Here is an 18,592-nt window from a genome sequence, read left to right as displayed (position 1 = left end):
GGGTTTGATTAACTGAACACTAGAAATGTCAACCATTTGTAATCTTGCAACATCATTAAATCCACCATTATGTATTCTTTTGATATTATTACAATTCATTTTCCTAAAGATTTTTTTTGAAATTGTAGTACTTGACCACATCTCAACTAAATTATATTTCTTTATCAATGTTTATAAACATATGTTAATCGACTTATTGGTAGTATACCAAAAGTTGAGACTTCAGCTGCACTCCTTTAAGTCACATATAAGTCATAAACCATAAAACTCACAATTCATGGGGCCTGTAATATATATCCCTATACTCAAAAGTGAACAACATCATTAATCAGAATCAGGTATCAAGACAAAACATTATTCTAGCTGTTCAGCAGTCTTTATTCACGCTGTGTAAAACGACTCTTTAAAATGTTCCCAGCACACGATAGCCAAAATGTGTTTCGTCTTTTACTAAGACTTTTTCAAAGCATAGACATCCAAGTCGGTCCGGCCATGACTGGAAAACAGTTTGTGTAGCCTCCTACAATAAGTTACGTGGAAGGGGCAGATTCCGAAGTCTAATAAATCATCCCGGCTCAAAATATTACGAAATATCGTCTACAAGACAAGATCCCACTTTCCGGAAGTAAGTCAGGCAGGTCGAGACATGAATCCTAAAGCTGCGTGTAGGTAGCTTGCGGCCCTAAAAGTTCAGAATACCCTCTTCTTTACGTTCTCCATATCCGGAAGTAAATCTGGCAGGTAAAAGGTGATTCTAAACGCAGCAAATATGCAAATCCCGGGCCAAAAGAAATGGATCACACTAGTGTTCCTCAATATCAGAAAACAAAGCAAAATGTAATAGCGGGCCAATAATTTCTCCTTCAATCTGTTCTTATTAGACGGGTCAAATAATACCTCCTACCCAACACTCAGCTCCTCTCACGCCCCTTCCGGCGCCACATGTGCTGCGCCTGCAGCCAGTGCAATCATAGTACGCTGCACCCCTCCGAGTCGTTGAGTCTCCGCTGGTCCGCGTTTCACAACTGCCAGATTTATATAACTTATCCAGAATTAAAGGCTATGGGACTTGAACCATCATGTTTCCTTCAGTGTAGACTCTGCTGGCTCCACTGAAGGAAATCATTGATGGACGACTAGTGAGATAATTGCCCATCGGTCAATAGACATCAGATTGTCCACCCTATTCAGGATTCAGAATGTCATTTGTTGCTTTTCGGGAAGCCACGAAAACTTGCAGACTGAATACCAATGGGTCCTGTCACGAAAAAGGCAAATTTTACATTTGTGCCACTCACCAGAAAGAGAGTCCAGACAATTTTCTTTTTTTTAATTGTGTTGTTCAATGGAATTTTTGTTCATTAGGCATAATGTGGTCTGTTGGAGCACAGCTTTGAGGCCAAAGTGCTGCAACATCCTGGACAGGGAAGAGTTTTCACCCCTGTGAGGGCCAGCGGGCTAGTAAACCCATTGATTAATACTTCTCCCCTATAAATGGCTGACAGGTGATAAGGGGCCTGGGGACTGAGGAGACGAAGAGACTGTATTGTGGGGCGCAGCAGGGGGTTATGGGATATTTTCAGGGCGTGGACTGCCAGAGTGAGGACATATAAACATGTGCAGCTACTCTGACGGCCAAAGATCTGAGCCTCCTAACTGCAAAATTAATAAGACTTCACCTCTTTACAGGTTTTAGAGCAATATTTTAAATTGCAGCTATTCTATAGAACATCTTATTAATTTTGGCAGGTAGGAGGCTTCCAGATTCTGTGATACAAAGGATTTGAACAGCAGTATATTAGAACATCTGAATCTACATACAATTGACGTTTGGATACTAAGAGAAAGTTGGGAAACTATACGGAATGTAAACATGTTGAAAATGAGCAGTAGATATTTCTTGGTAGAGAAGGTATTTTTAGAGCAGCCAAAGGAGAATTTCTACCTGTTTATTGAGACCACATTTTACAGTGCCCAGCTTTAATGTTCATTGGCTTTCTCTTTTCCAAATCTTCAATTCGAAACCTTCTCCATGTCTTCTTCTTTTACATGGTTAATATATATATATATATATATATATATATATATATATATATATATATATATATATATATATATATATATATATATATATACCTATATATATACCTATATATATATATATATATATATATATATATATATACCTATATATATATATATATATATATATACCTATATATATATATATATATATATATATATATATATATATATATATATATATATATATATATATATATACCTATATATATATATATATATATACATATATATATATATATACATATATATATATATATACATATATATATATATATATATATATATATATATATATATATATATATATATATATATATATATATATATATATATATATATATATATATATATATATATATATATATTGTTGGATCCTAAATTTCAGTGGACAAATAGTGTTCCCAATATAAGCCAGTAGGCATTTACAACTGATGATGTATATCACACATGTACTATCACAATTCAGCGAGTATTTTCTCCCCTATAACTGAAATGTGTTTTCTTTTGATAAAATGATGGATGATTGTAAGACAATGGTCTTTAAAAAAAGGACAAAGACAGCCCTTCATGTTTGTGTGTCCCCCTTAAAGCAATGCTTGGTTTTCCAGAAAAACATCCATCAATATTGTATTGTTATTAAGGATGTGTCAGTGTTTATGTTAATATTTCCAGATATAATGATGCTCCACTCATGGTAGTCATGAGTCTCTGAGCTCGACAGACATCAATTACTGACAATATTTCTTGCTGCTTTGTTTGGTAGGCTTCCAATCTTGTTAACACTCCTGCTACCTTTTGAGATATTAAATTTATTTTTTATTGTGTGTGGAGGTTTTGCCGCCGTGTTACTCCTGCCCTGTGGTAAGGATGTTGTTGTCATCTTTAGTACATCCTTTTGAGTCGCCCAGGCCTTAAACTGATCTGGACCCATCTGGGGGAGCACCGGCACTGAGCCCCCACCAGGCATCCTCTAGCAGATGGGGGACAATGACAGGAGGCTCTGGGCACATCAAGTGGGCTGCAGGACCTGCCACGATTGCGAGAGACAGAAGGTGTGGCTTACTGCCCACGTGAGGAATGCGGAAGGGGGCTGCGGCCCTGGGAGAACGAATGCTGCAGGTCTGCCACCGTGGCCACCCGGCTGCCGAGGAGCAGCGCATGCTACAGGAGAGCCCAACTGGTGGCAGCATGGGGTGGAATAAGGTATGGCTCAGTGTCACGACTGTGGACCCCTGGACTCAGCTGTGCAGGGCTGTGATGTACTGGAATTGGACGCAGTGATCCCTCTACCCTGCACAACCCCGGGGAAGCAGCATGTGTTACCAGGCCACTGCAGCCCTCCCCACCGCTCCTCGCATCAGTGGCCTATTCCCCCGCCAGTTGGTGCTTTGAAATGAGATGTGGGGGGACAGGCCCCCACACACTAATTCCAGGGATTCAACTGAACAAACTCCTAGCATAAACTGTCCCCATCCTCGCAAGGTTCGCATTTCCCTTGGCAGGACTGCTTGTGCCCCACTCACCCCCAGGTGATGGGGAACTTGTGCAATATTGCCTGGATGGAGCAGCAGGTCCCATAGAGCTCACAGCAGTGACCTCTGAGAGAAAACATAGTGGGTCCTTCACTGTAGAGGCTGGACTGTACAAAACTCTGTCTTTCTTCCGCGGATAACCACCCTACCCAAAGCCTCAACTGTCCATGTATGATGCCACCTAGCCCCAGGACTAAGCTTGCACATATCCAATTGGTCCACGCAGTGCATGGGGCAATGGGGGACCAAAGAATCTCACCACCTGGGAACTCTGGACACTGGGGGTGGTGCCTGTGTGTTCAGGCACAGGCTGACATGTTGACGGCGAGCATCCCACTGGAACCAACAGATGCAAAGCTTGACAAGATCTTGGCTACCATAGCTGCAGTGGTGCGGGGATGTCTTGGTACCCCAAACTTTGAACATTACTATTTAACAGAACAGCTGCAGTGGCCCACCCGATAGCAGGTTGAGAGACAGGTGGAGGAACTAGGCCATATCCCTGGTGAGAGGGCGCTGTAGCTGGTGAGGGAAATATTTCTACATGGGACAAAGCCACCACCGCCTGCAAACGGCCTGCTGCAGGTGGCACATGGCAGCTTTACGAGAGCCTTACACCTCATGACAGATATTGCCCAATATGCCCATGGAATCTACTTGAGCTCATAAACACAACATAATGTGTATTTGTAAAGCAGTGGGTACACCACAAAGGGTATCTTGTTGCTGAAAGGCAGATGTTTATTCATCCATCCAAACATTCAGAGAACAGATTGTCTAGGGGGGTATGAAACAATGAGAGGCAGAGGGCGTCAGCATACTGGGTGACCTGTTCCTGGATCTGACCCTCATCCTCTTCGATCAACAGATGGACAACTTCGGCCTCCCGGTGGGCAACTTCCTAGGCTATAGGAGACTGGTGGAAGAGATGGGGAGACTGGGGTATAGTGGACTTGGAACCTAACCTGCGTCCGGTGGTACACATCATGCACATGATGGGCAAAGGCAGCTGGCTGATTACGTGGCTGACCAAAGCGCACACTCACATGCTACAGGACCCATAGACTGTCTTTAACAGGCCTGAGACGGAGACATTGGACATGCATTAACCTCGAAGGAATGGGCTCCCATAACGCCTGCTCCCAATATTTCCAACACAATATTCTGCATAGGGTGTACCTCACCCCAGCATGCTTCATAAAAAACTATCCCGAAGTTTCATCGGCCTGCCCATGCTACCAGATTGCTGGAGAGGACCTGTTCCACATGTTTTGGAGGTGCTGGTTGGCCTGCAACCTTTGGACAGAAGCCACAAATACATTGCCCACCATGACAGGTCGCAATGAATTTGACTGTATGACTGGCTATGTTTAAGGCCTTTCCAGGCAGAGAAAGAATAGGGGGACCACAACCCGCTTCATAGAGTTGGCATTGTTGCTTGTGTGCAGAATAATAGCTATGAACTGGAAGGCTACTGCACTCCTGGGGGTAGCATGCTGGCGGGTGGTGACATCGAAGTGGGGTACAGCCGAAGCTAAGGTGTCATGGTGTGAAGAGGTGAAAGGGCTGAGGAAGAGATCAATAGCATCAGATTGGAAGGAATTGCTGGCTACACTCGAGGATCCGCAGGACAGTCCTTCCACTTGGACTGATCACCACACCCTATCATAGCCTGTCGGACTCACGACAGGTGTGGAACTCCCATTACAGCAGCTCCCACCTCCACTCTGTGACTTCCCTCCGGTGTCGCTGGGGCACAATGACGATACACTTTGAGAGGCTTCCGGCGAGTCTAATCCAAACAGAATCCTCTACTGGGCATCCTTGGGGTAGCCTGTGTAACAAGAATATGTATAATTCATATTTTTATTGTTGACTGCAGCTATATATGGACTTGAATATAGTTATAATGGATCTTGCATTGTTGGAATAGGTATTTCCTTCTTATTATACATATGGGGGCACATGCATGAAAGTTACATTTTGCGATTACCAAATAGCGATTTTTAAGAAATCGCTATTTGATAATCACAAAATCCAATGCATAAAAACAGGCTGCAAATAGCGATTCTCTAATTGCAAGAATTGCAAATGCAATTAGGGAATCACTATTTCCTATTGCAACTACGTTCTTTCCTATGGAATGGTCTTGCATTGCCTAAATTGTGATTACCTAATTGGTAACCGCTAGTTGGGTAATGCAAAGGCAAGGGTGCCTGGGGGCCAAAGGCCCCCCTGAGGCACCCCTAACAAAAAATGGTGCACATGTAAGGCACAAACGATTGCAAAGTACCTTGATGCATGTGCCCCATGGGTTCAAAGATATGGGGTCGGTGAAATGTTACCTGAATTACTGTTGTTAACTGTAAGCACCAAAAAATAAAATGATGAGCCTTAACACATTTCAGGGGTTCTTAGCTCAAAATCACTTTGGGTATCTTCTTCTCCTCAATGCAGCTTGTGAAGAACAGGCAATTAATGAAGCAGACAGCAATGTCCTCCTCTTTGTTTTGTGAGAACAATTTGGCAGATGTCTAGTCTGCCATATTGTGTAATCGACAACATTGCACTTTTAGTATTTTGAATGGGACTTCCACACTTTTTGGTGGATGCCCAGCATTCGCAAAACTCTGAATAACACCATCTGTCATCAAAGTAATTCTAAATAACAATGTAGTGTTTTTAAAGAAGAAGCTGAAATATAGGAGATAATTGTCTTACTCCAGAGAATGCCGGGATTGACACAGAATGTAAAAAAGCTTATAATGCGAGAATTAATAGCTGCAAACTACCCCAGTTATACAACCCTGTATTTGACTTATTGGCCAGCCATCTGATTTCATATCCGCCATATAGTTGGTGTATGAGTATCATCATTAGTATTAATAGGAGCAAATTAGCTCAAAGCTGATACTTGGGTAGCACCTCATCGGCTGAACATCTGATCTCACAACCACCGTATAGACCCTCACACTGCAGACCACAATATGCAAGGCACAAATAAAACCCCCCTAAAATTGTCAAACCAGCACGACTAAAGATACATCCAGGATTACATTGATGGAGAGGCAATGACACACCTGTCAGATTGCAGTGAGAGCAATATTTCAGTCCCCCAAAAAATACTGAAGCTCATGATCCACATTTAATCCTCTTTCAACTGCTCACAATGTCATAATCCTTGTGGCTTCACACTGACGTAAGTTCAATTATCTATTTCCACCTCAGGGGTCCCTGGCCACATGATCAATACCAAAGAATTGGAAACTTCTGTGTTATCGCTGTGCCTTACACTCTATGGCACGAACCGCTATGGGGTATTTTATATCTCCTGATTTAAATGCCCTCATATGTTCACCAACTCCACCCCTCAGAGCTCTAACCATGCTTTGTACATATATATGATTGCATTTACATATAACTATATATACAACAAATTCAGTACCATACTTAATGTGTGTATGAATTACAAATTCATCAGCAATCCCATTGATAAGGCATGTGGTCTTGTCCAGAGCCCATCAGTACATCCCTCAGTGATCATATTTGTAGAACCCTAGAGTATGATGGGTCAGCCAACTCATCTCTTTTTGTTGTTTTGGTAACTGGGGCTCAACATTTTGTTCAGGGACCTACTTCTAAGGCAGGCAATGTTAGGTTTCTAGGTCCATACAAAGTAACAATGCATATACACATGGACATATCCTAAGGATTTCGGGGGCCCTGGGCCAAGCCTTTTCTGGGGCCCCTGTTCAGAACAACATTGAATTTATGATACAATTTCATATTTCTCATGCTCTCTGAGGCCAGGTCACTGAACTTCACAGGCAGACTGGTCCAAATTCCAAATGTGTTTTCATCTAGTAATATTCAGGGATAGTGATGTGTGTTTTTAATATGGTAATACAGCAGCAGCTCACAAATATTGTTACTAATAATCTCTGCGACCCACTGCCATTTCTCATAAAGGGAACTTTTTATGGATGTTGCATGGTGCTGAAAGAGAAACACAACATTTGTCAGCAAAATGTTTGAAACTGCAACCCACATACTGTGGTACAGGAAAATGGAATTTAAAACAATCTATGTTTAAAAATCATTGAAGGTCATCAGGACAGGACTTTGTGAAGGACAGAGCCAGATAAATCAGGGGGCCTCATAAAAGTCTAGGGTCCTGGGCCAGAGCTCACTTTGTCCATGCTTTAAAACATCTCTTCATAGACAATTAATATTAGAGTCAGTACTCAAACATTTTTTATGTACCTTGCACTCATATCCTTAAAAACAAATCTCAAATAGATTTCTCATAAGCCTTATAATCCTATGTAGATATTTAGTATATGTTTCAAACTCTTGTCTCTTAAATTACACAGACGCCAATGTGCAGGTGAATGTGGTCCATTCCAATTTGAAGAAACTGCTTTTCAGGGAGCACAATAAAATCTCAATGGTATAAATGTGATTCTTATAATAGGGTGCATGCATGCATTTAGGTGTCAGTGTTTAGGGTTTGATTAACTGAACACTAGAAATGTCAACCATTTGTAATCTTGCAACATCATTAAATCCACCATTATGTATTCTTTTGATATTATTACAATTCATTTTCCTAAAGATTTTTTTTGAAATTGTAGTACTTGACCACATCTCAACTAAATTATATTTCTTTATCAATGTTTATAAACATATGTTAATCGACTTATTGGTAGTATACCAAAAGTTGAGACTTCAGCTGCACTCCTTTAAGTCACATATAAGTCATAAACCATAAAACTCACAATTCATGGGGCCTGTAATATATATCCCTATACTCAAAAGTGAACAGCATCATTAATCAGAATCAGGTATCAAGACAAAACATTATTCTAGCTGTTCAGCAGTCTTTATTCACGCTGTGTAAAACGACTCTTTAAAATGTTCCCAGCACACGATAGCCAAAATGTGTTTCGTCTTTTACTAAGACTTTTTCAAAGCATAGACATCCAAGTCGGTCCGGCCATGACTGGAAAACAGTTTGTGTAGCCTCCTACAATAAGTTACGTGGAAGGGGCAGATTCCGAAGTCTAATAAATCATCCCGGCTCAAAATATTACGAAATATCGTCTACAAGACAAGATCCCACTTTCCGGAAGTAAGTCAGGCAGGTCGAGACATGAATCCTAAAGCTGCGTGTAGGTAGCTTGCGGCCCTAAAAGTTCAGAATACCCTCTTCTTTACGTTCTCCATATCCGGAAGTAAATCTGGCAGGTAAAAGGTGATTCTAAACGCAGCAAATATGCAAATCCCGGGCCAAAAGAAATGGATCACACTAGTGTTCCTCAATATCAGAAAACAAAGCAAAATGTAATAGCGGGCCAATAATTTCTCCTTCAATCTGTTCTTATTAGACGGGTCAAATAATACCTCCTACCCAACACTCAGCTCCTCTCACGCCCCTTCCGGCGCCACATGTGCTGCGCCTGCAGCCAGTGCAATCATAGTACGCTGCACCCCTCCGAGTCGTTGAGTCTCCGCTGGTCCGCGTTTCACAACTGCCAGATTTATATAACTTATCCAGAATTAAAGGCTATGGGACTTGAACCATCATGTTTCCTTCAGTGTAGACTCTGCTGGCTCCACTGAAGGAAATCATTGATGGACGACTAGTGAGATAATTGCCCATCGGTCAATAGACATCAGATTGTCCACCCTATTCAGGATTCAGAATGTCATTTGTTGCTTTTCGGGAAGCCACGAAAACTTGCAGACTGAATACCAATGGGTCCTGTCACGAAAAAGGCAAATTTTACATTTGTGCCACTCACCAGAAAGAGAGTCCAGACAATTTTCTTTTTTTTAATTGTGTTGTTCAATGGAATTTTTGTTCATTAGGCATAATGTGGTCTGTTGGAGCACAGCTTTGAGGCCAAAGTGCTGCAACATCCTGGACAGGGAAGAGTTTTCACCCCTGTGAGGGCCAGCGGGCTAGTAAACCCATTGATTAATACTTCTCCCCCATAAATGGCTGACAGGTGATAAGGGGCCTGGGGACTGAGGAGACGAAGAGACTGTATTGTGGGGCGCAGCAGGGGGTGATGGGATATTTTCAGGGCGTGGACTGCCAGAGTGAGGACATATAAACATGTGCAGCTACTCTGACGGCCAAAGATCTGAGCCTCCTAACTGCAAAATTAATAAGACTTCACCTCTTTACAGGTTTTAGAGCAATATTTTAAATTGCAGCTATTCTATAGAACATCTTATTAATTTTGGCAGGTAGGAGGCTTCCAGATTCTGTGATACAAAGGATTTGAACAGCAGTATATTAGAACATCTGAATCTACATACAATTGACGTTTGGATACTAAGAGAAAGTTGGGAAACTATACGGAATGTAAACATGTTGAAAATGAGCAGTAGATATTTCTTGGTAGAGAAGGTATTTTTAGAGCAGCCAAAGGAGAATTTCTACCTGTTTATTGAGACCACATTTTACAGTGCCCAGCTTTAATGTTCATTGGCTTTCTCTTTTCCAAATCTTCAATTCGAAACCTTCTCCATGTCTTCTTCTTTTACATGGTTAATATATATATATATATATATATATATATATATATATATATATATATATATATATATATATATATATATATATATATATATATATATATATATATATATACCTATATATATATATATATATATATATATATATATACCTATATATATATATATACCTATATATATATATATATATATATATATATATATATATATATACCTATATATGTATATATATATATATATATACCTATATATATATATATATATATATATATATATATATATATATATATATATATACATATATATATATATATATACATATATACCTATATATATATATATATATATATATATATATATATATATATATATATATATATATATATATATATATATTATTGTTGGATCCTAAATTTCAGTGGACAAATAGTGTTCCCAATATAAGCCAGTAGGCATTTACAACTGATGATGTATATCACACATGTACTATCACAATTCAGCGAGTATTTTCTCCCCTATAACTGAAATGTGTTTTCTTTTGATAAAATGATGGATGATTGTAAGACAATGGTCTTTAAAAAAAGGACAAAGACAGCCCTTCATGTTTGTGTGTCCCCCTTAAAGCAATGCTTGGTTTTCCAGAAAAACATCCATCAATATTGTATTGTTATTAAGGATGTGTCAGTGTTTATGTTAATATTTCCAGATATAATGATGCTCCACTCATGGTAGTCATGAGTCTCTGAGCTCGACAGACATCAATTACTGACAATATTTCTTGCTGCTTTTTTTGGTAGGCTTCCAATCTTGTTAACACTCCTGCTACCTTTTGAGATATTAAATTTATTTTTTATTGTGTGTGGAGGTTTTGCCGCCGTGTTACTCCTGCCCTGTGGTAAGGATGTTGTTGTCATCTTTAGTACGTCCTTTTGAGTCGCCCAGGCCTTAAACTGATCTGGACCCATCTGGGGGAGCACCGGCACTGAGCCCCCACCAGGCATCCTCTAGCAGATGGGGGACAATGACAGGAGGCTCTGGGCACATCAAGTGGGCTGCAGGACCTGCCACGATTGCGAGAGACAGAAGGTGTGGCTTACTGCCCACGTGAGGAATGCGGAAGGGGGCTGCGGCCCTGGGAGAACGAATGCTGCAGGTCTGCCACCGTGGCCACCTGGCTGCCGAGGAGCAGCGCATGCTACAGGAGAGCCCAACTGGTGGCAGCATGGGGTGGAATAAGGTATGGCTCAGTGTCACGACTGTGGACCCCTGGACTCAGCTGTGCAGGGCTGTGATGTACTGGAATTGGACGCAGTGATCCCTCTACCCTGCACAACCCCGGGGAAGCAGCATGTGTTACCAGGCCACTGCAGCCCTCCCCACCGCTCCTCGCATCAGTGGCCTATTCCCCCGCCAGTTGGTGCTTTGAAATGAGATGTGGGGGGACAGGCCCCCACACACTAATTCCAGGGATTCAACTGAACAAACTCCTAGCATAAACTGTCCCCATCCTCGCAAGGTTCGCATTTCCCTTGGCAGGACTGCTTGTGCCCCACTCACCCCCAGGTGATGGGGAACTTGTGCAATATTGCCTGGATGGAGCAGCAGGTCCCATAGAGCTCACAGCAGTGACCTCTGAGAGAAAACATAGTGGGTCCTTCACTGTAGAGGCTGGACTGTACAAAACTCTGTCTTTCTTCCGCGGATAACCACCCTACCCAAAGCCTCAACTGTCCATGTATGATGCCACCTAGCCCCAGGACTAAGCTTGCACATATCCAATTGGTCCACGCAGTGCATGGGGCAATGGGGGACCAAAGAATCTCACCACCTGGGAACTCTGGACACTGGGGGTGGTGCCTGTGTGTTCTGGCACAGGCTGACATGTTGACGGCGAGCATCCCACTGGAACCAACAGATGCAAAGCTTGACAAGATCTTGGCTACCATAGCTGCAGTGGTGCGGGGATGTCTTGGTACCCCAAACTTTGAACATTACTATTTAACAGAACAGCTGCAGTGGCCCACCCGATAGCAGGTTGAGAGACAGGTGGAGGAACTAGGCCATATCCCTGGTGAGAGGGCGCTGTAGCTGGTGAGGGAAATATTTCTACATGGGACAAAGCCACCACCGCCTGCAAACGGCCTGCTGCAGGTGGCACATGGCAGCTTTACGAGAGCCTTACACCTCATGACAGATATTGCCCAATATGCCCATGGAATCTACTTGAGCTCATAAACACAACATAATGTGTATTTGTAAAGCAGTGGGTACACCACAAAGGGTATCTTGTTGCTGAAAGGCAGATGTTTATTCATCCATCCAAACATTCAGAGAACAGATTGTCTAGGGGGGTATGAAACAATGAGAGGCAGAGGGCGTCAGCATACTGGGTGACCTGTTCCTGGATCTGACCCTCATCCTCTTCGATCAACAGATGGACAACTTCGGCCTCCCGGTGGGCAACTTCCTAGGCTATAGGAGACTGGTGGAAGAGATGGGGAGACTGGGGTATAGTGGACTTGGAACCTAACCTGCGTCCGGTGGTACACATCATGCACATGATGGGCAAAGGCAGCTGGCTGATTACGTGGCTGACCAAAGCGCACACTCACATGCTACAGGACCCATAGACTGTCTTTAACAGGCCTGAGACGGAGACATTGGACATGCATTAACCTCGAAGGAATGGGCTCCCATAACGCCTGCTCCCAATATTTCCAACACAATATTCTGCATAGGGTGTACCTCACCCCAGCATGCTTCATAAAAAACTATCCCGAAGTTTCATCGGCCTGCCCACGCTACCAGATTGCTGGAGAGGACCTGTTCCACATGTTTTGGAGGTGCTGGTTGGCCTGCAACCTTTGGACAGAAGCCACAAATACATTGCCCACCATGACAGGTCGCAATGAATTTGACTGTATGACTGGCTATGTTTAAGGCCTTTCCAGGCAGAGAAAGAATAGGGGGACCACAACCCGCTTCATAGAGTTGGCATTGTTGCTTGTGTGCAGAATAATAGCTATGAACTGGAAGGCTACTGCACTCCTGGGGGTAGCATGCTGGCGGGTGGTGACATCGAAGTGGGGTACAGCCGAAGCTAAGGTGTCATGGTGTGAAGAGGTGAAAGGGCTGAGGAAGAGATCAATAGCATCAGATTGGAAGGAATTGCTGGCTACACTCGAGGATCCGCAGGACAGTCCTTCCACTTGGACTGATCACCACACCCTATCATAGCCTGTCGGACTCACGACAGGTGTGGAACTCCCATTACAGCAGCTCCCACCTCCACTCTGTGACTTCCCTCCGGTGTCGCTGGGGCACAATGACGATACACTTTGAGAGGCTTCCGGCGAGTCTAATCCAAACAGAATCCTCTACTGGGCATCCTTGGGGTAGCCTGTGTAACAAGAATATGTATAATTCATATTTTTATTGTTGACTGCAGCTATATATGGACTTGAATATAGTTATAATGGATCTTGCATTGTTGGAATAGGTATTTCCTTCTTATTATACATATGGGGGCACATGCATGAAAGTTACATTTTGCGATTACCAAATAGCGATTTTTAAGAAATCGCTATTTGATAATCACAAAATCCAATGCATAAAAACAGGCTGCAAATAGCGATTCTCTAATTGCAAGAATTGCAAATGCAATTAGGGAATCACTATTTCCTATTGCAACTACGTTCTTTCCTATGGAATGGTCTTGCATTGCCTAAATTGTGATTACCTAATTGGTAACCGCTAGTTGGGTAATGCAAAGGCAAGGGTGCCTGGGGGCCAAAGGCCCCCCTGAGGCACCCCTAACAAAAAATGGTGCACATGTAAGGCACAAACGATTGCAAAGTACCTTGATGCATGTGCCCCATGGGTTCAAAGATATGGGGTCGGTGAAATGTTACCTGAATTACTGTTGTTAACTGTAAGCACCAAAAAATAAAATGATGAGCCTTAACACATTTCAGGGGTTCTTAGCTCAAAATCACTTTGGGTATCTTCTTCTCCTCAATGCAGCTTGTGAAGAACAGGCAATTAATGAAGCAGACAGCAATGTCCTCCTCTTTGTTTTGTGAGAACAATTTGGCAGATGTCTAGTCTGCCATATTGTGTAATCGACAACATTGCACTTTTAGTATTTTGAATGGGACTTCCACACTTTTTGGTGGATGCCCAGCATTCGCAAAACTCTGAATAACACCATCTGTCATCAAAGTAATTCTAAATAACAATGTAGTGTTTTTAAAGAAGAAGCTGAAATATAGGAGATAATTGTCTTACTCCAGAGAATGCCGGGATTGACACAGAATGTAAAAAAGCTTATAATGCGAGAATTAATAGCTGCAAACTACCCCAGTTATACAACCCTGTATTTGACTCAGGCCAGTAATTGAAGGGCGTGCAAATAACAGCCATTACCGCCCTCAGCTTACAGCAATAAAACATACATTCAACATGCACGTTATCTTGCTTGAAGAAGCGAGTAAACATAACCAATGGCTCACACATTTCAGTACCATTTTTTGATATATGCCACTTACCATCCACACCATGACGTAAGAAAAGATAGCAATCCACAGTGTAGACATCATGAATGTCAGCATGAACATATTCTCCCAGCGAGGTTTGCTGCAGTTGGGGATACTGAAGTATAGGATGCATATCAACGGCCAGGAGAAAGCCCATTTACACCTATTCGTGCAGGATACTAAAGAAAGAGGAGAAGAGAAATCATAAGTGTATACATATGTATTTATATGCCCAACAGCATCCTTCAGCTGAACTTACACATCAGCCATGCATGCTTTTAATGGTGAACCAAATCCATCAACGAGGATTTTAGCATGTGATCTATCAAACTATATCAAAAGGGTTTCATGAATAATTGTATTTGGGACTACAGATATCCCCAATGCCTTCTAGATGCAGTTGTAAGCATGATCATTGTATAGCATACATTAAACTGCTAACAAGAAAGTTCCAATTGATTCCAGTTGCATAATGGAACTGGTGGTAACTGGTGCCTGATATGTCTATTGGTGTCAGTCAATTCTAATATTTAGCCAGTAAAGATCTATGTGCATTTTCTGCTGGGCATGCATAGTCTAATGGCCAAAAAACACATACATTGCAACAGATTCAGTAGCAGTCAGTAACTACTCGAATCAGAACATAATAAGCATTGAGTCCGCAAAAGGGAGGGGTATTCATGCTACTGTTAATCCTATATGAAGACATGTTACTGTAGTAATTGCAAAAAAACGTATCCAGCTGAGTCCTAAACTGTAGCCGGTGAAGGCTTAATACATTTTGTGACAATAACAACTTAGAATGTGAGCCTCTCCACAGTCAATGACGAGCAACTCAACTCCGCTGATTGTGTGAGCATTGTCTTAAAGTGCTAAGGGCTAAAGACATCTTAGCACTGGTACAGCCCTGTTGAACCCTTGGTAAGGAGAGAGTACATTGATAGACTATAGGCTCCTTCTCCAAAGGAACTACATGGACACTGCCTTCAAGATTCCAGGCAGGTAGCCCTAGAGATTTGTCTCATCGATATGTAAGGGCCACCACATTCTTATACAGCTACTGTGAGTCAGTTGGTGAGTCTGAAACTAACAAGATCTCTTGGGTAAAAAGGAAGCACTCACATACCACTGAGTCTTGTTATGTTTAAAAAGGCTGCTTTGTTGAAACAGGTGCGCATTATATAAAACGTATATGGCCAAAAGCCTTACAAAACTAAAATCTCATTATACATCTTATCACCTACCTTCCCTACCCTCCCAAAATACAGAACCTTCAAACGTTGACAATAAGGCCTATTTACCTGTCTGCTAATTTCCTTTTAAACACCCTCCCCCCATGCAGATCCAACATGTCAGACTATATACCCTTGGGCTACATGGTCAAGTGTCAAATGTCAAAGAAATGTCTGCCGTTGTGGAGCTCATCTGAGAAGCTCCAGGGCTGGGGATCACTGTTGTGTTAATATCCCTGTATATCCCCCCATCCACCCTTCTGCTCGACATCCCAGCATCTGGTGTATCATCTGCAACGTGACGCTCCGTTTTTGAACCTGCATAGGGCTTCCTTGAGTGGCTTTTCTGCGATGAAGTTGCTCCCTGGGTATTGCCGCAGACTTGTGAGAAGAGTCAGAACCTCCAGAGTCTGGCTGATGCTGTTGCCGAGTCATAAGGTGACTCTCCTTCTTGTTCGCTCCAGGCTTATTGTGGCGGTGATCCCTGGGCAGAAAAGGGAGAGCTTCCCACCTCCCACCAGCCCTGCTACCGAGACCACTGAGCCGCTGCCGGCTTCTGGGTCCGTGCCACCCAGGGTTTCAGAGACCGACCGCTATTTTTGAGTCTGGGCTGTTGCTGTTGCCAAGGCCACTGGGTGACTCTCCTCTCTGCCGCTTACCGCACCCAGCTTGTTGGGGCGCTGATTCCTGGGCAGGAGAAGGAGAGCCCGCCCTCTCCTGCTCCTGAGAACACAGGAGCCGCTGCCGGCTCGAGGGTCCGTGCCACCCTGAGTTTCAGGCATCGAATGTGATCGGAGCATTGGGCTCACGGAGCGCTGGACATGTGAGTGCCTTCATCATCCTACCGAGTCATGGTAGAAGCACAACTGCCGCTCGTGTTCCCTCTGAGGGATTGAAGAACAATTTCTACAATTACATTTACATTTAAAGCAGCAATGTAACTGAGTGTTTTCCTGACTGCCCGCTATTGTTATGCCATATGACTTCTCTTCGCTTCACTAAGGTATTCTATTTCAGCTGCAGCCTGCTTTATGTTCTTAATGCTTAGCCACTCAATAGTGTTCAGCTGCCTGACCCTAAGATGGCATCCACTCAAGCAGCAATGTAACAAAGTGCTTTTGTGAGTGCCCGCTACTGAAATGCCTTTTGACTTCTCTTCTCTTCACCAAGGTACTCCATCTCAACTGCAGCCTACCATGTTCTTAATGCTCAAGCTGCACTAGTTTTTCAAGCTGCCTGACCCTAAGATGTCGTCCACTCAAGTTGCACTGGGAGAGCTTTCACCTTCCACTGTGAGACTGCACGCTGGAATGCTCATAACAACTATTTCTGATATTTGTGCTTAGTATTCTTTAGCAGCGTCTCATTTTGCTTTCTACTAGTAATCAAAATGGCCGAGACAGATAATCTGATCTATTGAAGCAAAATAGAAAGATGTCTTCACCCCTGAAGCAGAAACAAATAATGGAATTTCTACCAACACCCCTAGATCAGAAAAAAAGAGGTCTTCAGTAAGAATCAAAATGGCCGAACCAGCTAGTCCGATCTATTGAAGCGAAATTAGGTTAAATAGCCGCCTCTGGGGACATCTGACACACCAATTTTCTAACAATGGCCACCATGAGTGGGCCCTTTTCCAAAGCACTCCTTCACCACTTGTTGGGGAGGGATCCAGGATGTATGCCCTGGAGTCTCAGAGACAAGGGAGTCTCACACAGCGGAGGCCTGGGTTATTACCCCATTACCGCTGGGAGCACAGCACCGTTCACCGTGACCGGCGCACTCGTTGGAACTTTCTGGATTATGCCCCCCTGGGCTGAAACTATAACCTTTCTGTATGTAATGCGGTGCCCGAGCAACCTTTGGTAATTGACCGGTGGAGCTGACCCATGCAGCTATAGAGGAGTTTGGTTCTGGTTCACCCCTCGGCCATCACCTACCCAGCCGGACGTCAGACACTGTTTTTCCTTGTCTCCCCGCTGTGCCTCCAATACCCTCTCCTCCTCTTCCCTCCATTATTCTCCTCTACCTCCCCTATTCCTTCCATCTCTCCCCTATTCTTCTCTCCCCTTGCCTATTTTTTCCTCATGTTTATGCTATGCTTTTGCACTCATGTAATTCATGCAACTAAGCTCCAGTAACTAATGTAACATTGTAACCATGTTCTGAAAAAATGTTTCTACCTCATGTAAAGCGCTCTGATACCTCCGGGTCTAGCCAGCGCTATATAAAACTCAATAAATATATACATTCTGTACTGAATGTAGCCCAAGCAAGCCAAGTCAACTAGACTGTGCCTGCCTTTTCCCATAACCCCCGGGTACAGAACTCTCTCCACTATGCTGTCTCCCAAAGACCTGTCTGTAAGAGAAACTTATAGCAGAGACAACCAGGTATTTGAGACCAAGAACACACACCCATGTATAAAAGACCCACATTAATACATGCAGTTTTGGGTTGCAGAGACAGCGATTCAAGACCACTTCACAGGCTTTACTCTTCTGCAGTCAGAAAGAGAGCACACACAGCATTGTGGAGCATAGACATATTGGATGCCATTGAAATAACAGCTACATAGTCAGGAGCACATGTGCGTGCTGAAAACATGTATAGGAAAAACTGGGGGAAATGAGAACAATATTGTCATAGTTTAGGAAAATGG

General features: G+C 42.9%; 1 protein-coding gene across 1 annotated transcript in view; it reads right to left on the bottom strand.

Moving 5' to 3' along the window:
• LOC147690097 (sodium/potassium/calcium exchanger 4-like) overlaps positions 1-18,592 on the bottom strand; it is a 609,516-nt gene that overhangs the window by 29,624 nt on the left and 561,300 nt on the right. Inside the window, exon 13 of the mRNA XM_086936639.1 lies at positions 14,711-14,877. Within this exon, the coding sequence (XP_086792765.1) occupies positions 14,711-14,877 (167 nt within the window). The remainder of the gene's footprint in view (positions 1-14,710; positions 14,878-18,592) is intronic.

This window comes from Lissotriton vulgaris, chromosome 9 (genome assembly GCF_964263255.1).
Source record: "Lissotriton vulgaris chromosome 9, aLisVul1.2, whole genome shotgun sequence".
In the NCBI taxonomy this organism is placed as follows: domain Eukaryota; kingdom Metazoa; phylum Chordata; class Amphibia; order Caudata; family Salamandridae; genus Lissotriton; species Lissotriton vulgaris.
The sequence above is the reverse complement of the archived record's forward strand: the minus strand, read 5'-3'. Positions and strand labels throughout refer to the sequence as shown.